This window comes from Thyridium curvatum (assembly GCF_004353045.1).
Source record: "Thyridium curvatum strain D216 chromosome Unknown NODE_36_length_377547_cov_81.061009, whole genome shotgun sequence".
In the NCBI taxonomy this organism is placed as follows: Eukaryota; Fungi; Ascomycota; class Sordariomycetes; order Thyridiales; family Thyridiaceae; genus Thyridium; species Thyridium curvatum.
In genome coordinates, this window is record NW_022156791.1 from 19976 (window position 1) to 43244 (window position 23269).

General features: G+C 58.9%; 9 protein-coding genes across 9 annotated transcripts; 4 read left to right on the plus strand and 5 right to left on the minus strand.

Annotated features, from left to right (window-relative positions):
* Positions 1-25: 25 nt before the first annotated feature.
* On the plus strand, positions 26-2751 carry E0L32_006343 (uncharacterized protein; the record flags this gene model as incomplete). Its single annotated transcript, XM_031140965.1, has 2 exons — positions 26-578; positions 632-2751. 2 exons carry the CDS (start codon positions 26-28, stop codon positions 2749-2751), a joined length of 2673 nt encoding a protein of 890 aa, XP_030994854.1.
* Positions 2752-3603: 852 nt separating this feature from the next.
* E0L32_006344 (uncharacterized protein) lies at positions 3604-6786 on the minus strand (the record flags this gene model as incomplete). The annotated part of the gene is made up of 1 exon (XM_031140966.1): positions 3604-6786. The coding sequence occupies one exon, from the start codon at positions 6784-6786 to the stop codon at positions 3604-3606; it is 3183 nt and encodes a 1060-aa protein (XP_030994855.1).
* A 1714-nt stretch (positions 6787-8500) lies between these two features.
* On the minus strand, positions 8501-9397 carry E0L32_006345 (uncharacterized protein; the record flags this gene model as incomplete). Its single annotated transcript, XM_031140967.1, has 1 exon — positions 8501-9397. One exon carries the CDS (start codon positions 9395-9397, stop codon positions 8501-8503), a length of 897 nt encoding a protein of 298 aa, XP_030994856.1.
* Positions 9398-10299: 902 nt separating this feature from the next.
* Positions 10300-10749, plus strand: E0L32_006346 (uncharacterized protein; the record flags this gene model as incomplete). The annotated part of the gene is made up of 1 exon (XM_031140969.1): positions 10300-10749. The coding sequence occupies one exon, from the start codon at positions 10300-10302 to the stop codon at positions 10747-10749; it is 450 nt and encodes a 149-aa protein (XP_030994857.1).
* Positions 10750-10846: 97 nt separating this feature from the next.
* On the minus strand, positions 10847-13487 carry E0L32_006347 (uncharacterized protein; the record flags this gene model as incomplete). The annotated part of the gene is made up of 3 exons (XM_031140970.1): positions 10847-11828; positions 12291-12440; positions 12661-13487. The coding sequence occupies 3 exons, from the start codon at positions 13485-13487 to the stop codon at positions 10847-10849; spliced, it is 1959 nt and encodes a 652-aa protein (XP_030994858.1).
* A 2519-nt stretch (positions 13488-16006) lies between these two features.
* On the minus strand, positions 16007-17586 carry E0L32_006348 (uncharacterized protein; the record flags this gene model as incomplete). The annotated part of the gene is made up of 2 exons (XM_031140971.1): positions 16007-17403; positions 17454-17586. 2 exons carry the CDS (start codon positions 17584-17586, stop codon positions 16007-16009), a joined length of 1530 nt encoding a protein of 509 aa, XP_030994859.1.
* Positions 17587-18320: 734 nt separating this feature from the next.
* E0L32_006349 (uncharacterized protein) lies at positions 18321-19582 on the plus strand (the record flags this gene model as incomplete). Its single annotated transcript, XM_031140972.1, has 3 exons — positions 18321-18495; positions 18675-19425; positions 19507-19582. 3 exons carry the CDS (start codon positions 18321-18323, stop codon positions 19580-19582), a joined length of 1002 nt encoding a protein of 333 aa, XP_030994860.1.
* Positions 19583-20372: 790 nt separating this feature from the next.
* Positions 20373-21556, minus strand: E0L32_006350 (uncharacterized protein; the record flags this gene model as incomplete). The annotated part of the gene is made up of 3 exons (XM_031140973.1): positions 20373-20769; positions 20849-21435; positions 21491-21556. 3 exons carry the CDS (start codon positions 21554-21556, stop codon positions 20373-20375), a joined length of 1050 nt encoding a protein of 349 aa, XP_030994861.1.
* A 753-nt stretch (positions 21557-22309) lies between these two features.
* E0L32_006351 (uncharacterized protein) lies at positions 22310-23104 on the plus strand (the record flags this gene model as incomplete). The annotated part of the gene is made up of 2 exons (XM_031140974.1): positions 22310-22588; positions 22664-23104. The coding sequence occupies 2 exons, from the start codon at positions 22310-22312 to the stop codon at positions 23102-23104; spliced, it is 720 nt and encodes a 239-aa protein (XP_030994862.1).
* Positions 23105-23269: the final 165 nt, after the last annotated feature.

Consider the following 23269-nt stretch of genomic DNA (forward strand, 5'->3'; position numbering starts at 1 on the left):
TCCTTGGGTCACAAGGAGCCCGACAATGTCTCCCGACCCTGCCAGCAACATCCGCGTCTTTATTCGTTGGCACGACCAGACTGTGTTCGCCGGCGAGGAGGTCAAGTGCCGCATCACCTTCAAGAACGTAGCCCAGAGCCCCAACGCCGCCTCTTCTTCATCGGCCAAGTCGTCGCCCCATTCCGCTCGGCAGCCCACCTCCGACCGGTCGAGGCAGGCGTCCGCCCTCCATGGACTGAACAGGAACAAGCCCAGCTCGGGGCTCGCGCCTCCCGCCGCGGCGCGAGGCCATCGCTCGACGCTGTCGCTGAGCGTGCCCTCCGCCCGCACTTCTCGCAACCGCTCGGATTCGATACCCTGGCCTCCTCAGAACGCACACGATGCCAATTCGAGCAGCAATGGCGGCCACCGACGCTCCGTCTCGATCGTTTCCATTGCGTCAGCAAGCACCGCCGACGGTCGGCCTCCGAGCGCCGGCGGGCCGCCCAAGCCATACCGGCCCACAAGGGGGCATGCGCGAGCATCGAGCCTGCAGATTGTTCCCCGTGCTGGCCCGCTGCCCAACGGACCTAGATCTGGTGAGTAGTGCCGTATGAGTAGCTCGAACAACGGTGGCTAATGGTGTCTCCAGCCTCCCATCCGCATCGGCCCTTTAGCTCGCAGCCGTCCCCCCTTCTTACTGCTTCGTACCCACCAGACCGACATGCATTGTATAGCAACAACACCTCGGGTCCCAGCAGCTCGAGGCTGGGCTCAAACAGAAACTCTCCCAGGCTAGGGTCGCAACCTGTACCAGACTTTAAATTTCCCATGTCACCTGCATCGCCCGCAGACGGGAGGCGAGACTCTCTGAAACCATACGACGACAGCTTAATCAGCCCAAGCTCGAGCGGTGGCGATCTGCAGCACATGCCTATCCGCACCAGGGACCAGCAGGTTCCCACCATCAACGAACATAATGCAACTCCTGCTGCGCGGGTCTTGTCGACTACTAGCATTGCGGGGACACCCAGAAGCAGCGGAGAGTTTTATTCTGTCAGCAACAACTCGACAGAGACACTGGCGTCGGAATATGTCTTGCAGCAGCCCCACAGGGCCCAAGGACGGTCGCCGCATCTGCGGCAAAGATCCAATCTCTCGGGGCAGAGGACGAGACCCGAGGCACTCATGATGGGCTACGCGCAAGTCCATGGTTCCTTCACTCTTGACGGGTCCCTGATTGACTTGGCGCCCTTTGGACAAGTCAAGAGGAAGGCTGTAGTTGGAGGCCAAGGCGGCGGCGTAATCGGCGTCGAGCCTTCAGCGCGGCGGGATAGTGGTCTGCTGCGCAGTTTTGGCTGGAGCAGCTTCACTAGTTCTATCGGAGAGTTACTAGGGGCCGGTGAGCTGAGCAGTATCAAGGAGATGCGTGGCATCGCCAGCTCCAAGTCAGTGCCGCTCCTCTCCACGCCGCAGTCTATACTGTTTGTCGACCTGCAGCTAGCGCCCGGCGAAAGCAAAACCTACGAGTACTCTTTCAAGCTGCCCAAGGGGCTACCTCCTACGCACAAAGGCAAGGCCATGAAGATTGCTTACAGCTTGGTGATCGGCACTCAACGACCGGGCGGGGCCAAGGAGCAACAGGTCAAGTCGGTGGAAGTGCCCTTCCGCGTCCTTGGCAGTGTGAACAGCTACGGCGAGATCCTCGGCCACGACCTCATGTCTCCGTACATCCTCCTCCGCGACCAGGCAAAGATCCAAAGCATCGACAAGTCTGCCCTTGTCGAGGACAAGACCCGAAAATCGGCACCTTCGTCAGAGTCAACCGTCAACGGCTTCCTCTCCTACGTCGACGAGCTGCTCAACCAGCGCGACGCAGGAGGCATGGCCGGGGGACTCCTCTCCCCGACCGCCATGCCGAGCTCGAGGCGCCCTTCCGCCTTCGAGGAGTCCACCACGGCCCGCGAGGCCATCGACCTCGCCATCCTGCGCAGCAACATGACGGCCGAGGGCCAGCAGAGCGCCAACCGCTTCGAGATCGCCCGCAACGGCCGCCGCGTCGGCGTCGTCATGCTCGCGCGGCCCTCGTACCGCGTCGGCGAGACGGTCACCATGGCCGTCGACTTTTCCGGCGCCGAGGTCCCCTGCTACGCCGTGCACGCGGCGCTCGAGACGGCCGAGCGCGTCGACCCGAGCCTCGCGCTGCGGTCCGAGGCCAGCGTCCACCGCGTCACGCGCAAGGTGTACGTCTCGTCGTCCGAGGCCACGCTGTTTGCGCGCCGCGCCGTCTTCAGCCCCACCATCCCCGTCTCCGCGACGCCCGAGTTCGTCACGAGCGGCGTCAGCCTCGAGTGGAAGATCCGGCTCGAGTTTGTGGTGCCGACGAACCCGGAGCGCATGGTGCAGAATCCCGGCAACGAGGCCGAGGCCGAGGACGAGGACGAGGACGAGGAGTACGACGGCAGCGGCGAGCAGCAGCACGCGGGTGGTGCTGGCGGAGGAGGAGGGACCGCCGCCGCCGCCGCGACCGCCCAGTCAGAGCGCAAGCTGTTGTCTCCTCCTTCGTCTGGCGGCGGCGGCGGCAGCCAGCCGCACCACCTGCTCGAGGAGATCTCGCACGACGACCGGGGCGGGCTCGTGCTCGTCGCGGCCGAGAACCTGATCTGCGAGAGCTTCGAGGTGGCGGTGCCGCTGCGCGTGTACGGCGCCGTGACGACGGGCCTCGAGAGGCTCGAGAGGGACGAGGCGCTGGAGGAGGGGCTCGTAGTATAGACAAGGGAGCAGGGGGGAGGAAAGGGGTTGGAGAGTTCTAATTTTGCGGTTGGAGGGGGGAGAGGAGGTCTTGCCGGCTTGCACAACGGCAAGATTTCGAACATGTTCTACAGACGGAACGGTACCTGAGCAAGTTAAGCAAGCAAGCATATGTGAGAGTTTTTGGATTTTACTGCAGCAGCGGAGGAGATATGAAAGGCATCGCGTCGGGGCTGCACAATGTGTTATTAGATCACCTATAGATCGAACAAAAATGGGAACAACGGAGCATGCATCTTCGCGATCGAAACTCCCGCGCCACTAAGAGATTCTGGAGCCGAAACCCATCAAGCAGGAGTAATAGAATGTGCATATGCACAATGTAACACTGTATTGGCAATGAAAAGCTATGAAAAGCAAGGGCAGGCAGGTCTCCTCCGATCCGTACCATGAGCGCCGCCCCCCCTTCGTACCCGTCCCGAACGCCGTAGTCCTATGCTGTAGAGGAAAGAGCAGAAAGTGGTATCATATGATGGCGGCTGTGCTGTTTTGCAACGCAACTATTACGAATGTGTAAAAAGGGAGAGAGCATAGGGGGGGAAAAAACGACAAGAAACCCAACTCCCCTTTCTTCCACGCCGCGCCGGGCGAACGAGGGGGACAGTTCCTGACCCTGTGTCTCTCCCCTCTCCGTGCCGAGATTCCCTTTCCTTTGGTATCCTCCCAACCAATCCGATAGAAGGAGATAATATGTATAGTGCAGAGTGTAGCGCCGTTGCGCAATATGGTCGAATAATAATAATTATAGAAAGAGCTCATGAGAGGGAGCAGCGCGAGAGCGTCACATCACGGTCGCCACATTCGCCGAGGCTGCTAGCCTGACTGCGTTGACGCCGAGGCAGACGACTCCCCCGCACTAGGGGGGCGGTCTCCTCCCTCCAGGCTGCTGCTGTCGTCGCCATCTCGCCTCTTCTTGGCCCTGATCGACGACGACGCGCTGCCGGGCTTGCCATTGACGCCAACGCCACTGTCCGGAGGCAGTCGCCACTTCTCGTCGAGCATGAGGATGAGGCGCTCGAGCTTCTCGTCGAGCAGGCCGTTGATCTCGTCGCTCATGGCCTTGCTGCGCACGGCGCGATCCCCCAGCGCAGCGGCCGTGAGGCGTAGCTCCTGGTCCAGCTCAGCCAGCAGATCCGGCGCAATAGGCCCCTCGCTGGTCGCGAGACGCTTTCGATAGGTGCGCAGCTGCCGGCACGTCTGCTCGGTAGCCATACTGAGGCTGCCAAAGCCCGTACCGGTGGCATTCCCGCTCGTGTATGAACCGCGGAGGTTAGTGGCGCTGCTCTTCTTACGGGCACCGGGTGCAGCAGGGGGTGTTGTCCGTAGGGCTGGGAGAGAAGGCCTGCGGGTCACGACGCGTGACTTGGGACTGTCTGGCCCCGGAAGAGGCGGGCTATTGGCTGGACTGCCGGCAGATCCTCTCCTAATGGGTGTCCCTTCCGCGATTATGCTGCCCGGCGTACCCTGAAGAGCACTTATAGGGGTCCTAACCGTAGGCGTTGTAGACGTGAGGTTAAACCTCGAGGTTCGTCGCGGCAGTGTACGAGGTGGGGATCGGCGTCCAGGTGATGGGGACGGCCGCTGGAAGTCGGCTAGCTCTGCTTTTGACAAGACTCTTCGCAACGGAGGTCTCTGAGACGTTGCTGAGGGTTCCTTAGCCGGCGATGGATCCCTACTCATCGAACCTGCTGCAGGATCCCCGAGGTCGAGCCCCCAGATCATGATCGTGCCATCAGACCCTACACTAACGACCTTTCTACCCCTGTCTTCATCGTCTACGAGCGTGACCCCATTGATAGCCTCGGTATGTCCCCATTCTCGGTCCAAGAAGCCGCCAGTATGCGCATCGTAGATCCTGACTGATTTGTCGGTATTTGAGATACCTAGAAGAAAAGTCGGCTCATCGGTGCATGTGTCGCCAAAGACCAAAGAATCCAGCACCACGGATTCTGCTCCGCTTTCGTCGGTGCATTTGAACGCGTTGAGTTGCCGTCCTGATGACAATTCGTACTGACAGACTGAGCGGTCGAGGGTAGAGACGAAAACGGACTTGCCGTCCGAGGCGACGACCATCGAGGTTGGTGACGCTTTTAGCGTAATCACTCGTGAAGGAACAGCTGCTATAGCCTCTGGCTCATCCTCCTTTGTGATGATGTCATGGATCTGCAGTGTCCTGTCCAAAGAGCAGGTGATGATCCTGTCGGCGCTGGGAATCAGCACCTGCACCACTCTAGCTGCAAATTCGAGCGTCTGAACATGCTCGAAGCTGCCGTTGGGCAACCTGTGGAACAACTGTGCCGTTCTATCGCGGCCGCATGTGGCCATCAACAGGGTGTCATCGTTCTCAAAGATGGATATGTACTGGCAGTCGTAGGTATGTGCTTTGGTGTCCAGTAGACACTCGTTGGTATCCGAGTCTATGACCCTGAGGACCCCTAACTTGTCTGCTGCGACAAACAGTTTCAAGTTCTCCGTTGCCCTGACAATGGAGAGCTGGTTGACGGGATCGAGTTCGGTGGCTGATGCGAGCTGGTCGATGGGAACGTCAAGCGTAGACTTGATCTTTCCCTCCATATCCCAGGTAATGACCCTCCCCGATTCAGACCACGTGTAAAATGCCGCTCCCCTCGCATTGGCATTCGGAAGGGACTGAACACCCATGAGAGGCTCCGATTGTCCAGGTATTGGCATATGTACCCGGTGGCTCGTATTGCCACCTGGTATATGCTCAGCGTCCCAAATATCGATGGACCGGTTTGCATCGACAGTCACTAGATGGGAAGTGAGGAAGCCCATGGCAAGTAGGCCGTGGCGAGGCTGATTGGCATCCACCAGACAATCCTCCTTGTAGCACAAAAGGTCATCCACCCTCAAGGTTGCAAGATTGCCAAAGGTGCCTCCCACATACGCCAGACCTTTCCTCACGGACGCACAATGGATTGGAAAGCCCATGTTGCGCACCCTGATGAGTTTCATCTGTTTATTGGTGTCATCCAATAGACAGACATCGCCATGCTCGGAACAGACCAGGGCTTTGTGCCTATCGAGAGCCACGGCAGCTGTGAAAGTGGCCTCCAAGAGAGAACCAAGGAGGATGTTCCGGCCTGGGAGGGTTTTTTGTGCCGATGGCGAAGGAAAAGAACCGTCGCCCGTAAACTTGTGCTTCACTGGTGAGGTCGACTGGATTTCTTCCACTCTCCAAACTTTGATGTGTCGGACCCCGAAAGTGACAAGGCTGCTTCCCAGCCATGTCATTCCACGGACATAAGACGTGCACCTGCTCTGCTGCAGCAATTTTGCGGCTCCGGTCCGAGCATCGATCTTCCAGATGTACAGGAAGCCATCATTAGCGTGACCGAGAGAGGCCAGATATCTCCCGTCGGGAGACCAGGCGACTGCGTTGACACCGAAAGTGTGCTCGCTGATCGAGACCAGCGGGATGTCAGACGAGTTATCTTGCAAGTTGAAGATCAAAACTCGCGGGGCATATCCAGTCTCGCCGACTGCCAGGAACCTGCCGTCTCGACTCAAGGAGAGGCAAGTCGCAGCCTTGATCCGCTCTCGCTGCGTCCAGGTTTTGGACGAGGTGGGCGACTCGGACCAGTCGATCGGTCCATACTGAGATTCGCGGGGCCCTGGAGTTCTGTTCCTACTATCATTGGCTTTTGGGGTCGAGTTTGGCGTCGAAGGTGCATGCGGGACGGGAGAGACGGTGTAGAGAGGCTGCGCAGTAGGCCTAGCGCGGAAGAAACGCTGAGAGTACTGGTCGCCTTGGATATCGACGACAACGACGGCGCCACCGGCAATGTAGGCGAAAGAGGATTGGACTATGTCGAAGCCGGTCGCTGACGAGCAAGTTGTGCCGATGACCCTCTTGAGAGAGAGTCTAGAAGGGTCCGAGGAGGGGCGACCCCGGACGGGAGATCTAGAGGGGCGAGGAAAGAAGGGCGAGTTGGAAGGGGTGAGTCTGAGTCTGTTCGAAGGCGTGGCTGCCATTGTTGCGCCTTCCGCCTGTGTGGGGGCCCCGATGCGTGCAGAATGATTTCAGTGCTCGAGAGGGAATGCCGGCATTCTGAAGATGACCAAGTGCCAATTGATTCCAGGATTCACCTGGCCGGTGAAACTCGTCTAGGACTTGACCCGATATCGTAGGATGGGCAAAAGGAAGCTTCTAGGAGAGAGTCTTGGGGATCGATGGGGCAGTTTGCGAGCAAGAATAAAGCAAAGAACTAAGAATGCAGAGCTGCGGACAAAGCCAATTGTTAGCCGGAGGCAAGGTCGTTGCGCACAGCAGATGACTCAAACACGTACAGTGAGGTTTGTTGAACGAGTGGAAGCCCAATTGAGGCGATAGGGACTATATCGCAATGAAAGACAGGGAGAGGACCGCGACGTGATGCGCAGTCATTGACGGCGAAGGTGCGAAGGAGGTGGTGAAGGTGGACGAGATCACTGTCTTTTGCTTTTTTTCTGTCGTCGACACAGATTGACCGCCTCTTACACGGCATTGGCTGCGTCGCTGTCGGTGCAGCTTGCCCGTGGTTGGTGTGGCTCTGGTTCGGGCTGGCGGTTGTGGGCGTTGAGAACCACCCAAGCTTCGTGTCGAGAGGGTTTCCCAAAGGTACGGCGTAGGTAACTATCGATTGCAGAGAAATGTGAGGCGTGCGTGCTCGGTTGACGGGCTGTCCCCTGCTAGTCAGCTCTTTTGTCTCTCCTCATTTCGCGGCGTCTGTCTCTCGTTCAGCAGGCTGGGGATTGTGAGCACAGCATAGTCGAGCTATCTGGAAGGATTCCCAGCCTGGATCCACACAATGTCTTTGTTTTTGTTTGCTCGATGCAGGGGTCCACGGCTCGTTGACCGGGGTGCAAAGGGGGCCTCTCAGTGCCCTTTGCCGCATTGGGCTGCTGCCACGGCGGATGCAGTTTAGCGGGCGTGGGGGCCGCCCAGGCCGATCGCTCTTTCTGGCCGTGTTGGCGTCCGCCCATGACCATCTTTCAATTAAACCAGGGCCTGGACGTCGCATTGGCATCACACTCATCACACTCTTTCCAACGGCCATGGTGCGCGTCGCTTTGAATACTTGTACAGGTACTTCATGTGTAGTCGACGGGTAGAGTGACTCGGATAACACGGAGGACTCTCATGTGAACTCCATCAAGGACACCACAGCCTCGTACTTGCATTCATGCCTCGTTCTTGTCGAGTAGGTACCTCTCGAACACCAAGGGACCTTGTCTCGTATGAACGCAAGAATGCCCCAGAGGTGTGTGCGTGCATCTCGGTTGCGCCTTAGCGTGAACCCCTGCTCTTCTTTGGACTTTTACAACCCGTCACACTGGCAAAGGAGCCCATTGGTGGCCGGTGCCTTTGCTCAATCTCCCAGGCCACCCGCATCAGCTCGTCGATCCAGTCAATGCGAGGCGGACGTTGGTGACAGGGGGCATGGCTACCTTCCAGAGTCTGGGTTTCTTCGGGTGGCTTACCTCAACACCGCAAACCCTCATTTGAGCATCTGCACCATTGTTTCGGACTTGTGATGAAAAATACCTGCATGATTGTCACATCTCGATAGAATGAGATCAACATGCGTACTCGTAGGTGGCTGTGATTCTTCAAGCGCGGTGGTCTGTGCCAAGCCCTGTCGTTATCTATCGTACAAACACATGGATTCCTCCTCGGCCTATGACGGTGATCATGGCGTGGAAATGGTTATATCAAGGTTCTCGACAACCTCTGCTGCGCCGTCAATCGGTACCGCTTGCCGGGGCTCTCGGTCTGAACCTCGCCGGCCTGCCGTTGGCGCCGCTGTTTCTTCTTCTCGTGATATGACGGATCCCGTGCCACGCCCTCCAGGCGCCACTTCTGCGGCGGCTTCTTGCCCAGCTCCGCCCACCGCTCCCAGACCTTCCTGCCCCTGTTGAACCACCTCTGCTGGCGGTCCTCTTCCTCCTCGGGCGAGGCCCTCCACTTGCTCTTCAGGATGCGCCGGATCGCCTCGGGCGACATCTCGAACCGCTTGGCGAGCTCTTCGGTGGTGTAGATGTCCGGGTACTGCTGGTTCAGGGCCCGGATGCCTTCCATCGCGTCGGGGGAGAGCTTCTTGCGCGGGTTCCAGCCCTCGGGGAACTTTTCCTTCAACGCCCGCTTCTGAACCTGCCAGTCCTCCTTCTTTGGCGGCGGTCCATCCTCGCCTTCTGCCCTCTCCTTGGCCGCTTTGGCCGCGTATGGTTTTCCGACTTTGACAAATTTGCCAGGTCGTCGCAGTGCAGCCTTGATTGCTTGTTTGGTGTCTATCTCCTCGTTTGAACCTGGCGACGGAGTGTCTTTGGGTGCCGGCTGATCATCCCGCTGTGCTGATGACTGCACCAGACTTTCGTCTGGAATTTGAGTGTCTGAAGGCCCTTCACGACAAGGCGCACTCGAGGCATGGAAGCTGTGCGACCCGTTGACCAGAGAGCGTGCGATGGGGCTCTTCGCAGCCAGACTGTACTGGCCAGCGCGCTTAGATCGTGCGGCGAAGGAGGCTCTGAGAAACTCGGACGGCGTCAGGGGCGCAACATTGCGAATGAATATCCTCAGTGCCGTCGTGCGGCACGCGCAGTGCATCATTGCATTGGCGATCGGTCGGGGAAGAGGCAGCACCTCGATGGCTGTGATATTCTTGGAGAAGCTGCAAACGTGCGAACTTCCAAGTTGCATGCGATAAGGAAAATTTCAGGGGGTATCGAAGCGATTGATTAGAATGGATAAGGTAATGAGCTTAAAACGGGCCCGGGCATTTCAGGTGCTGGTGTTAGCGGGAACAATGGGGCAGTGTATCCAACTGTGCCGCTGAGGCTCCATGAAGCTCCCATGCCTCCTCCTCATGGATACTTTGGTGAACTTTGACTTCAAAAAGCCATCAAGCAAGAATCGATAATTCCCAAATGGGCAAACAGAATTGTCACGGCCTTACCATCAAGAAAGGATATGAGATGCTGCTTCAACGCGCCCCGGATGATTTCAACCAGTGCTGGATAACCATAAGCTTTCCCCATCGAGCGTGGCGCCGATGCATGTAATGCGAAGAGCTAGCCTGCTTTTGCCACACACCCCGTTCTGCCTCGACATTCTACCTAGCCATGACACTAACACTCTGCCAGAGTCTGGGCATCATTGACATTCGTTCCCATTAGCTAAGGGACGGCATTTGCCCCAAAACCCCATGTGGATGAATACGGTATGCTCCTCGCCGGGCTGGGACATGAGTTCTCGATGTTACACTCCCCCTCCTCCATCGCTCTGTATATCCTCGGGACGATCAAGATCTCCGCATCTCTGCTCGGATCCCTCGTCACATGAATGCCGACCATTTTGAGCCGGTTTTCGTTTTCCTAAGACAGTGGTTGCTTGGTCCTTGTATCATGCCTCCTTGTTAGTCCAGCGAGGGTCTTCCACTCACCCCTGAATCTCAATATCTTGTCTGTCTTTCAATTCTTACGGTATCCTGCAGAAGTAGAGTTGCCACAATGTTTTGGAGGTCCGAGGAAGGATGGGTTACCTACTGGGGCCACAGCTTCAAGTGGACGCCAGATCATATGTCGAGCGAGCAGCTCGAGCCCCTGGCCTTCACCTACGATGTGCTGGCCTCGGAAGCATTAGACAGACTAGACGAGCTATGCCCTCCAGAGCGTCCTCCGTCTCCAGAAGAGCAGCCTAGCACGCCCTCGGAGCCTCGAGCTCAAGACGCCTCCTCGAGTGAGAAGGAGAAACCCAAGAAACCCCGCCTCCAGCGGGACTACTACGAGCTACTCAAGGAGAACGCCCACCGAGACGAGAAACTCCGAGAGCTATGGGACCAGGTCAACACGGTCCCCGAGTGGGTTGACTGGGAGCAGATAGAGCGAGGCCAAAAGGTCTTCTACCGCTACGCCGGCGCAGTGGTCGTCGCGGTAAGTGTCAAATCCCCCCCCCTCTGAACTCAAAGCATACATACATACATACATACATACATGCAGACTCGACTAACACACTCCGCCCGCGCGCACACCACGTGCACAGCTCACCTTCCAGTCCCTAGTCGGCGGCATGGGCGGCCGGCGCGTCGTCGAGACGCTCTCCCGCACCGGCGGGTTCGGCGCCAGCGTCGCCCGCCGCCGCCTCCTCGAGACCTTCCAGCACCTGCTGCAGGCGACGGCCTCCCTGCCCGCCATCCAGCCCGGCGGCGCCGGCTCCGCCGCCAGCGTCCGCGTGCGGCTGCTCCACGCCGCCGTGCGCCGGCGCATCCTGCGGCTCGCCGCCGCCCGGCCGGGCTACTACTCCGTCGCCGAGCACGGCGTGCCCATCAGCGACCTCGACAGCCTCGGCACCGTGGCCGCCTTCTGCGGCACGCCGCTCTGGCTCGGCCTGCCGCGGCAGGGCGTGCGCGCCACGCCGGCGGAGGAGGCCGACTACGTCGCGCTCTGGCGGTACGTGGCGCACGTGCTCGGCGCGCCGTCGCGGCACCTCGCGACGCCGCGCGCGGCCCGCGCGGCCATGGAGTCCCTCCTGGCGTCGGAGCTGCGGCCCACCCCGACGGGCCGCGTCCTGGCCAACAACGTCCTGACGGGGCTGGCGGGCCAGCCGCCCGTCTACGCCTCGCGCGCCTTCCTCGCCGCCGAGGCCCACTGGCTCAACGGCCGCGCCCTCGCGTCGGCGCTGGGCATCGCCCGCCCGCCGGCGTACTACACCGCCCTCGTGGCGGGCCAGTGCGTCTTCTTCGCGCTGCTGGCGCTCGCCGCGCGCCGCCTGCCGGCCGCCCTGTGGGACGACGAGGGGCGCATCGCGGCCCACCGGCGCCTGCTGTACGCCGTCACCGTCGACAAGACGGAGCTGGGCGCCCTCGGCGGCGAGGCCGCCTTCGACTTCAAGTACATCCCGAGCCTGGAGGCGCCTGCGACGGAGCTCGGCGACCACGGGGAGCGGCGGTGGCGGCGGCGCGGCGTGCCGCGCGGGGTGGAGTGGCGGAACCTCAAGTACCTCGCCGGCGCGGGCGCCGTGGCGGGGGTGCTGGCGTGGGCTGGGATCCGGTGTGTGTCGACCCTGTGTCGGCTTTTGTGGCAGTGAGGAGCTTTAGTGAAGCCTTTCTTGACTGTCTGTCAGGGCATGAGGGGGTTTTGTGTCATGTTTGAAGATCTGTGCAACGTAGGTGAGTGTGTTTGATATGGTTGAGGCTGAGCTGCTTTACCGGCGTTGCAAGATGTACATATATGGAGACTATGATGGGTCTTGTTTGATGTTACATTGATCATCAGCGACATTGTGCATGAATAAAGAGCACAGTATTGATATGCACAAGGACGCTGACAATCTGATCTGCGAACCGTTCAGTGTCACATAGAGAAGGATCTACAGGGTGTCAGGATGTGTTTTGAACTTTGCTTGGAAATGGATTTTTTTGTTCTTTCCCGTCCTGCTTCTAGAAGAAGCTCGGGTCACTCTGAGGCAAGTTTTACCGAAATGCCCTTTCAGCTAATCGTACAAAATCGAGCCACGTATATACAGCCTTATAGCCAAGGTGTATGTGCCCATGAGAGCGATAGTTCCCTCCGTGTTGCTGCTCTCAGGAGGACCCTCCTCCTCCTCCTCCTCCTCGTTGACTTCTGTATCTCCAGTGATGATAGAATATGCGCTTGAAAGCAAGGTGATGATAGCTGACGCCACTTTGTCCCATGATACCTATGCCCATGTTCCCCAACGCCATTACTTGTGATAGAAAAAAAAAGTGTAGTATAAAATAAAGTGCGAACTTTTCGAGTCATTCGGGAGAAACGAAGAAAACTCTTCCCTGCTTCTTTGCCTCCTGCTTGCTTGCTTGCTTGCTTGCTCGCTTGCCAGCCTCCTCTTCTCACGCATCGTGCATCAGCTCGACGGGCGGGCGCGCCGTGTGCGCCGGCAGCGGCTTCTCCTTGGTGAACTCGGGCGCCACCTCCTCGGGCTCGTCCGTCATGTCGTGCACGGCGATGGCCGGCAGGTTGGGGCTGCTGCCGTGCTCCTCGGGCTGGTAGATGAGCGTGGAGCTGCGGCTGCGCATGCCCCTCCTGGGGCCGGGGCCGCCGCCGCCGCCGTCGACGGGGCTGACGGGGCTGTTGGTCTCGGACGAGGACATGATGACGTCGTCGAGGGGCCCGCGGTGGTGGTGCAGGCGGGCCAGGGCCTCGGCGAGGTCCTCGGCGTGGACCTCCTTGTTGGGGGCGCCCTCGAGGCGCATCTCCCAGTCGTGGGGCGGGGAGGGCGGCGGGCTGATGAAGAAGAGCTTGCCGGCGTCGGGCAGGGCGAGGTGCTGGACAGCGCCCCCCGCGCCGAGGTCGAGGGGCGTGTGGCGGCCAAAGTAGACGTGGCAGCGCTCGCCGAGGATGGCCTCGCCGTCCCAGATGGAGCGGACCTGGATGGCGGCCTGCTCCGAGAAGAAGGACACGACGATGCGGCGGAAGGACTTGAGGGGCGCCCAGGTGTGCACGGGCGCCGTGTGCTCGATCAGCTCGCGGATCGTCTGCAGGTTGTCCGGGCGGAAGACGTCGAGGTCCTGCAGGTTGGTGAAGAGGAGGGTGTTGGACGGCGGCGTGGGCTGCTGCAGCGGCGGCAGGTTGGACAGGTCGAGGGTCAGCGACTTCCTCGAGGATCGCGACGACGCGGTCGAGGTCCGCGTGGGCGGTGATGGCCTGAACTCTTCAGACATGATAGTGTTTTGTGTATGTGTGTGTGGTTTGGATTTGACTGGAGAGGAGGGAGGGAAGAGCAGAGAATGTCTGAGAGAGATAAGAGGTCGTGGGAAACCTCCTTATTAAGTAAGGTAGGTACTTTATGTCGACTTCCCCGCGCGAGTGCGGTGTACTTGTAGTCAAGTATCTGAGATCAGGTGGAGTTGTGTGGAGGCGCAGGCTGCTAGAGCAATGTCCTTGGACAAACTTTGCCTGAGAAACGGACGTTTTGAAGACGTTGCGTGTTGGGGATGCGCGGGACAGAGAATGGTGAGAGAGACAGTGTTATGGAAGATGGATGGCAAGACTTGAGAGACGACGAGTGACAGGTCAAGCAAGTTATTAAGTAATTAACAGTCGAGGCTATGGCCCTATGGGTTTGTTCTTTTTTGCCTCTTTCATCACGAGCGCGCGGATTGGACGGCGGGCGTCTCGGATCGGGGACCCGTTTGATCTGGATGAATCAATGGATGATGCATGCCCGCCTGGACACCCAAGCACAGCAGGCTTTGAAGCAGGCTGAGCACTTGGAAGTCCCCTACTTTAGAGGAAAAGAAGGGTCCAGAGTACCTAGGTAGGTACCTACCCCCAGCCTACCTACCTAGGTAGGTACCTAGGGAAGTCAGGCTCCCCTGTCCCGATCCCCTGGTCCAACTGCGTGGGCTCGCCGTAGAGTGGACTCCTTCCCTGTCGTGTCCCCTCGCCAGCGCCAAAACCTCCAAGCCACTCACCTGCCGTATCCCGCGTATCCGGCATGCGGACATGTTTCGCCCCGCAGAATTCAGTGGAATGAGTCGCCATGAGGAGTCTGGTCTTCCAGACTCTTCCTGCTTGTTTCGGCGGCGCCAATGTGCCAGAGCGTGCTGTGGCTCTCTCTCTCTGTTCTGTCGCCACTCCGTCCGCCAAGCCGCCCTTCTGGGCAGTCCGGAAGCGCTGTCTGGGATTTCCCATCCGCCGTCCATGATTGGCGAGTCAGCTGGCCTCAACAATACTTGTACAACTTTTTTTTCTCACTGCACAGCCCCGAACCCGCCGAACCCAGCGGGAGGTGCGCCGTAAAACTCTAGGTTGGGACCCCAAACTGTCACCTGCCGTGATTGGCATGTGCTTCAGCGCATGTGCCGTCCTTCGCTGAAGCACCTATTGCTCCGCGGGTTTCAGCAGATCTCAACTACGGCGGCCTCCAGTAGCGCTCCCCATCTCCTCTCCAATCCTACTTCGTACAGCGCCAATTTTTCATCCGCCAAAGTGGGCGTCTGAATAGTTGACGGAAGTTCATCAGGGGCTACCTCAATCTTAACAATCAATATCCTTGTCACATCCTTGCCCTGGAACTCGGAAGGGCTATCCCACTACCTAAATCCGATGGGCTTGATGGATAGCCAAGTACTTCTGTTAGCAGTCCGTCAACTAATTTGACCCTTGCCGCCGTAGCCCAGATCCAGGCCTTTCGTCTCTCCACAATTACAAGTACAGATGGGGGCCTCCGTCCAGCAAAGCCACTGGCACCGGTAATCTCCATTTCTACCTGCACCGCCCTCCTCGCTCAACGAGCCCGCCGCGGCTTGCGTCAGTCCAGACAGGCCTTTTCCCTCTCCTCCCATTTCCGCTTCCCAGCCAAAAGAAAACGTCGAGTGCCCCAAGTGTGTGTAATGACATCATGGGCCACAGAGACCGGTCATCTTGTTCAGACACAATCCTGAAATCGCACCCTGTCCCAAAGGAGGTTCTCCAAGAGAGAATTGAGCCGTCTTGGCCGTCCACACAGCCCTGCAGAGCTCCGTCTCGGGGGCCTCCCGCCTCCGAAAAGGCCGCACTAGCCCGACAAACCTAGTGTCCTCCCCCGCAAACTCGGCTTTGCTCAGCGTCGATCTGCCGGTCGGCAATTTAGCTCTTGGCCATCCATCCATCGTACAGCATCTTTCATCCTCCCTCTTCTACCTAGGCAATAGCTGGTCTCGCCCAGTCGGCGCAGCATCTCAGCCCAGACACGACACGAATGCAACCGGCTTTTCCTTGGCGGTTGTTAGTCATCATCCCACGATGTATAAGCCATCAACCACGTAAGTCGAGCAGTGCGCAAACGAGACTGAAGTCATGCCGTCCGTGGGCACTACATAGAGAGTTTGAGGCACTGTTTGTTCCTCGACCAAGCGGGTTCTGCCAAGACAAAGTAAGCTCAGAGGCGTAGACACGCTGCGAGGCAAATGCGAGCATTCCTAGGCTGAGTTGTCTCTTGATCATACAAGTCCGCTCTTCATTTTACACGTATTGCTACACATACACATCGTACACACAATCGTCTTATACTCCCCTTAGACCCGCGCCCGTCTGATTAAGCTCCTTGGCTGTGAGCACTCAGCCTCCTTCCCGGAGCACCGGGACGCTCCAACAGGCGCAAACGGGCTCATACCAAACCAGCCACCCCTCCCCCCCCTCTCTCTCTGCTGCTCATCTTTGACGAGAGGCATTTTCGATCTGTGCGTCTGATCGCCACCTACCGGATCTCGACGCCGAGGCGCTCCACCAGAGCCTTGGTGATCTCGTCGTGCAGGCCGTTGGTCTCGTCGTTGGTGAGCGTCCGCTCCAGGCTGCGGTAGTTGATGCGGTAGCACATGCTGCGCCTCCCCGTCCTGGGGTGCGTGAACTCGTCGACGAGCCTGACGTCCTCGACGACGTCGCCCGCCACGCTGCGGACGACCTCCATCACGTCGTTCTCGTGGAAGTCGTGCACGTTGGCCCCCCTCGTGTTGCCGCCGGCCGCCGAGGACGTGCGCAGCCAGAAGGACACGTCCTTGTAGCACGCCGGGTACTTGGAGAAGGGCACGAAGCGCTTCAGCCGGCCGAGGTCGCCCGACACGCCCGCGAACTGCGAGAGGAACCGCTCGTCCTGCGACCAGAAGAGCCGGATGTCGGGGATCTGGAACAGCAGCATGGCGATGCGGTCCAGGCCCAGGCCGAAGGCCCAGCCGGCCTGCGACCCGACGCCGGCGTTGATGAGGATGTTTTGCTTGGAGACGCCGCAGCCCAGGCACTCGAGCCAGTCGCCGTTGTAGTAGACCTCGAGCTCCCACGAAGGGCTGGTGAAGGGGAAGTATGCCTCGACCCACCTGACCTTGAGCGGCTCGTCGACAAAGTTCGGGTCCGCCTTGACTGCGGCGGCCTTGGCCCGGCTGAAGATCTCGACGACGACGAGCTCCAGTGACCTCTTGAGGTGAGCCGCAATAGCCTCGGCCTCGGCCGGGGAGTGATGCTCCGACTGCAGTGGGTTCCGCTCCGGGTGGAAGGGCGGGTTGGGGTCCTCTACCTGGATGTCGTGCTTGGGAAGCTTGTCCAGGTCCGCCCATACGGCGGCGGCAATGTCGCCGTTGGGGACCTTGGTGCGGTCCCACACCCGGGCGCCCTCCATCTGGTGGAAGACCGGGTAGTGGGTCCGGTCGACCTCGTCCCGGCGGTAGACATCGGCGCTGATGAGGTAGCCGTCACTCGCGTTGGCCTTGAAGATCTCGAGCTCGTGGGCGCTGGTGTGCGTCCGCAGCAGCGTCTCCTTGTTGATGTAGTACGTATCCGACTTGGCCCGGCCGGGGTGGTCCTCCGGGAAGCCCAGCGAGTCGAAGTTCTCAAAGGTGGACACGACGGGGTCGAAGGTGTTGTAGGTCTTGTATGTCGCCTCGGGGAACTTGGACTCGATGATCTGCCTCGTGATGGCGATCGGGTGGTCCTTCTGGAGGTGCAGCTTGCGAGACGTGGCGTTGGCGACGTTGGAGGGGACGTTGAACCACTCGTCGGTCTTATACGTCCGACCGCTGAGCTCGATCGAGGACGGCGACGTGGGCCGGCCTGTTGCTGCCGCTGCCGCTGCCGCTGCCGCTGCCGCTGGCGATGCTGCGTTGCCTGTTGGTCAATTGGGTTTAGACATCGATCGTGCGGGGAGGGAGACTGACCAGAGGAGGAAAAGTAGGCTGCCCGCCAGCATCGCAGCGAGCTCGTCGTCTGCAGGTTAGCTGCGGACCGCAGACGTGAGAAGCGGGCCACGGTGGGCGCGACCTGCGGTAGGAGCCGCCATGGGGCCGCCATATCTGGCTTGGAAATCAATCGTATGTGGACTCGAGAGAGAGAGAGAGAACTCCAACGCCAGCCAGGGTTGCTTTTGCTCTCCTCCAATTCCAAGTCTATTGCTCTCCCTGTTGCCCACTTACGATCTCTCCCGTTATCGGCTTTGGATGGCTTCGGGGAGACTAGAGGATCACCTCACGGGCAGAAAAAGTCCCAGGCGGTCTCATCCATTGCGCTAATAAGCAACCTTAGCCTATCAAGCCCCCTGGATGGGGTTCGGTGGGCCAGCCTGTGTCTCTCGTTACAGGCCCGAGCTTCTCCAATGCGCCAAGATTTGGCATGTGGTGCATCGTCTGCAGGGACTGTCGCAGTCCTACTCCTACTTGTACTTGTGCCTAGCAGTCCCCTCATCAGTGCCGTCATCCCAGTTCATTCATCCGCGCCTCCACTCGGCCAAAGTCGGTCCAAAAACTATGACCGAATTCCCTCTGGATACCCCAATTTTGAGCTTTCGGCCTTGTCCCGATCCTCGACTCTGAGAGCGCCGCGTCTGACCGATCCCCGGTATTGATACCCCGACGACTCTAATACAGCTCCTTGGTAGTGTTGAATATCTTCTTGTCCTCCCTCTTTTGTTTCCTTTTTTTCTTGAATGTGATCACCATTGGACACTTCCAAGTTGCTGTGCACACTTCTCCTGATCAGTCAGATGCGCCCAAGGTGAGAAAAAAAAAAGATTGTGTCATACTGCGATCATGCAGGCCCTCAAGTCCAGCGACCAGCCCGCAGGACCGAGCTCGGCGCCCGCCGCCGCTCCTGTGCCTAAGAAGACGCAGGATGGAGGCAGCAAGGCATCGATTCACTATCCCTTCTGGTTCGGCGGCAGCGCCAGCTGTATGGCTGCGTTTGTAACACATCCCCTGGATCTAGGTGAGTTGTGTGTTTGTGCTGCCCCTGGCTCTCTCATTATCGTCGCGACAGAACCACCTACTACTACCCCTGGTTCATGTTGCGCAATGTGCACGCGTTACAAAAGAGCTAACATGTGAGGAAAACAGTCAAGGTATGACCATGCCCATATACATTGGTGCAGCAAAAGTCCTGCACAGTCCATACTAACACACCCTCTCCCAAAACCTCCCAGGTGCGGCTACAGATGCGCACGGGCGACATGCCCAAGAACATGAGCGGCACCTTTGTCCACATCGTCCGCAACAACGGCGTGCTGGGCCTGTACAACGGCCTCTCCGCCTCCGTCTTCCGCCAGATCACCTACTCCACCGTCCGCTTCGGCATCTACGAGGAGCTCAAGTCGCGCGCCGAGGCCCGCGCCCGCGACAGGGGCGCCGGGCGGCCCTCGTCCCTGGCCCTCGTCGGCATCGCCACCGTGTCCGGCTTCGTCGGCGGCTTCGCCGGCAACGGCGCCGACGTGCTCAACGTGCGCATGCAGCACGACGCCGCCCTGCCGCCCGAGCAGCGCCGCAACTACCGCCACGCCCTGCACGGCCTCGCCACCATGGCCCGCGAGGAGGGCATCGCGCGCGCCTGGCTGCGCGGCGTCTTCCCCAACGCCGTGCGCGCCGCCGCCATGACGGCCTCGCAGCTCGCCAGCTACGACACGTGCAAGCGCCTGCTCATGGCCAACACGCCGCTCGGCGACACCCTCTCCACCCACTTCGCCGCCAGCTTCATGGCCGGCGTCGTCGCCGCCACCGTCACGAGCCCCATCGACGTCGTCAAGACGCGCGTCATGGCCAGCGGCGACCACGGCCTCGCCAGCGCCCTCAAGGAGCTCTTCGCCGCCGACGGCATGCGCTGGATGTTCAAGGGCTGGGTGCCTAGCTTCCTGAGGCTGGGACCGTGAGTTCCTCCCCCCTTATCGATGCTGAATGGAGAGAGAGAGAGAGTAACGAGCCGGGCTGACATTTTCGTGACTTGTAGGCATACCATTGCGACTTTCGTCTTCCTAGAGATGCACCGCAAGGTCTATCGCAAAACCAAGGGCCTAGAGAGTTAGATTTCTTGTTCTTTTTGCATAGAGAAAAAGGGGGGGGGGAGGGCAACATATGGAACAGGACTCGAGGATTGGCACACATTTTGTTTTTCGGATTTCTTCTTTTCTTTTGCATTAGAACCTTTTTCTTGTTCCTCTCTCTGCAAAGATGGCGTTTCTTTTTCATTCTTGTTCACTCTTGCCGTATCCCGCCCCCCTCCAAGCCCTCTTGGAACGACGGGGACGAACAAGAGAACCTGTGGAATTCTTGCATGAAGTCATTACTCTGGCGTTGGGTTACGTTTTGTTCGAAGGGACGCGATGAGCTTCCCGGACCTTTTATACATCATCGACAGCACGAAGCTAGTCATACCAAGTTGCAGATAGGGGTATCAATCAATGTTTGTTGTGTATCGTTCTTCTTTCAATTAAAAGTCCTAGTGTGCGAATCCTATGCTACTGAACAGTCCGTTCTGTAGTTTCGGCGAGGAAACAACAGGCCAGTGCTCTAGAAAAGCAGAGATCCCATCCATACCTAGTATCTGAAAATGAAAAAAAGAACTCCCAGTCGAATTTTCCGTCATAGTATGCCATGTGAAGTTGCCCCGAAGGCCTCACATGATAGTAAGATGAGGTGCAACGCCGATTTACTTTTTCCGTGTCGAGCCTTGCCAGCCCGTAGTGTACACGCAATGTCACAGATGCTTCCCAGTTTTATCCCTAGAACGCCAAGGGTCCATAACCTAAAACGCCAATGCTAGAAGTGCAGAATGCAGAGGTGGGTGGGTGGTTGTGTTGCGAACCAGCGACGAGCTTAGGACCAGCCGCCCTGGCCAGGCTGGCCGAAGGGAGTGGTGCCGTAGGGGGTGGTACCGCCGCCGCCCCAGGCGCTCTGGTTGCCGCCGCCGTAGGGAGTAGTGAAGCCCTGGTCCTGGCCCCAGGGATCGCCGCCAGCGCCTGAGTCACCGTACTCGGGAGAGCGAGGGGCATCATACTCCCCCTTCGCTTCGCCGCCCGCGTCGGGCCTGAGCTCGTGGACAATGCTGGCCAGCTTCTCCATCATGATCTTGATGCCGCCATGGACGATCTGGTCGGGCTCCATCTGGCCGGTGGTCTCGACGTCAAAGTAGAACTTGTTCGGGACGGCATCGTAGTCGAAGGGCTCGCCCTCCGCAGGAGGGTCCTCGAGAGCTGCGTTCTCAGAGAGAGGCCTGCAAAGAAGATCAATTAGTCCTCACTCTCTCTTCACCAATACTCCACGTGAGCGAGTCGCAGGGGCGAGAGACATACCACTCCTTTTGCGGATCCTCCTCATACCACAGATCGAGGTGGCGGAGCTTGTTGTGCGGGTCGTATTCGAAGCCGATGGCCGAAGCCGGGCACCACTTGACGTGCTCCTTGGCGATGCCCTTCTTGGCGATGCAGGTCATGTTGATCTCCTGTCCCTTGCGGAGCTTGACGATGAGGACACCCTGTCCCTCAGGGTCGGTAATGACCGGGTTGCCCACAAAGTGGTTGGGGCGAGCGCCGTCGACAACCATGTCACGAGCGTAAACGTTCATACCCTCGTCCGAGGTGCACTTGGCATGGAGGATGAGCTTGACGCTGCAGAGCTCGCAGTACTGCTCGCACTCGCAGTCGCGCGAGTACTTGACATCGTCGGCGCCCTTGGCGTTAAGAGGGATGAGGCCCAGGCGGTGGGCGATGAACTCGTCGGCGAGAACGCTGGTGTTCTCCTCAACCTCGACCAGGTCGATGGCGATGGTAGGAATCTCGGCGAGCATGACACGGCGCAGAGAGTTGGCAAATGCGAGGTCGCAGTTGCTGAGCTGGAAGACGACGCGCTCGTCGTTGGCCTGGCGGCGGCTCGTCAGCTTCTACCTCAGAATTTTCTCAGATTGCAGGCGAGCCTTTTCCTCGCATCGGGCCTACCTGCGAAATCTTGACGGACGGGCCAATAGCCTCGCTGTCCATCATCATCGTGTCGTAGTCCTCCATGTTGGCGGTCGGAGTGGTGACAGTTGGATTCTCGCTGGTCGCGTTGTTCGCCTCGGTCTCGTTGACCTCGTTGTTCGGCGGAGTGCGCTCAGGCGAAGGTAACTTGAAGGATCTCGGTCAGCACGAACAGAGGTGGTGGTGGTGGTGGTGAGCTGCGATCTCGAGGTTGAGCGTGGAGAAAGCGGCGATGTATGGAAAAGGCAGCCGCGCTCGTTTGAGCTAGAAATTGATGCAAGGGGAACAAAGACACAGAGGAATGGAAATACTTACGCCCACGGCTGGGGTCTCGTCCGTGGAAGCCATTCTTTCGAGCTTCTCGATTGGCCAGTGGAGGTTTTTTGGTGGTGATGATGTGAGGACCGTGCACCTTTAGCGTGTTGACAAGACACGCCTTGGTGTGTGGATAAATAAAGATGGAGGAGGAGATGGGAAGAGATGGGAAGGTGGGGCGAGCACAGGCCAAGCCTGGACATTCACACCTGCCCTGCAAGCCAAGCCCTTGGCCAATCAGATGACCGGCCCATGCTAAAGGCGGGCCTTCGATCATCCGGCCCCTCGGTCAGGGTCGGGAAAATTTCAAAAGGGCAGGCATCGGCTTACAAGGAAAAGCTAGGTCGATAGGTATTACACCAGACCACAATTGCATGTACTGATAGAGCCAAAGCCCATCATCACCACATTTCTTCACCCCCGAGCGGCACACGACCACCTCCAACTCCCACAACAACCATTCCCACTTCAAAACCGCCCACAATGCTGCGCCAATCTCTCATCAACTCTTCAAGAGCGCTCAGCGCCACCGTCAGAATCGCTTCCCAGACACCTCTTGCCAGGACGCAATTCCGGATAGCAGCGCCATTGGCCTCCGTCAGGACAGCACAGCCCACCTTGTCAAGATGGTACAGCGACGAGGCCAAGAAGGAGCCGGCCAAGGATGCCGCCGAGGAGCAGGCTGCCGCTGAGGGCGCCGGTGCTGAGGAGGCCGCCAAGAAGGAGCTCGAGACGAAGAACAAGGAGGTTCTCGAGTGGAAGGTCCGTTGCTGAACAGCTGCCCACACTCCCCCTTCATAGCTAGGAGCACGAGTGCTAACTTTCGTACCTGAACAGGACAAATACCTCCGCTCCGTCGCCGACTTCAGGAACCTGCAGGACAGGACCTCGCGCGAGATGAAGCAGGCCCGCGACTTCGCCATCCAGAAGTTCGCCAAGGACCTCGTCGACAGCGTCGACAACCTCGACCGCGCCCTCGCCATGGTCCCCGAGGAGAAGCTCAACGCCGAGGAGAAGACGGGCCACCTCCAGGACCTCGTCAGCCTGTACGACGGCCTCAAGATGACCGAGAGCATCCTCATGCAGACCCTCAAGAAGCACGGCCTCGAGCGCTTCGACCCCGAGGGCGAGAAGTTCGACCCCAACGAGCACGAGGCCACCTTCATGACCCCCATGCAGGACAAGGAGAACAACACCGTCTTCCACGTCCAGCAGAAGGGCTTCAAGCTCAACGGTCGCGTCCTCAGAGCCGCCAAGGTTGGCGTCGTCAAGAACTAGAACCGGAGTCGACTCTCCTCGATCGAGTTGGACTGCGTCATCGCTCCTCTCAAACCACTGTATCATGTATCAACATCAACACCTATACTTCTTCCTGTATTATGGCCTGGCGTTCAGCACTGGGGCCGCACTTTGTATAATGCTCCTCTCACGATCTAAAAAGCA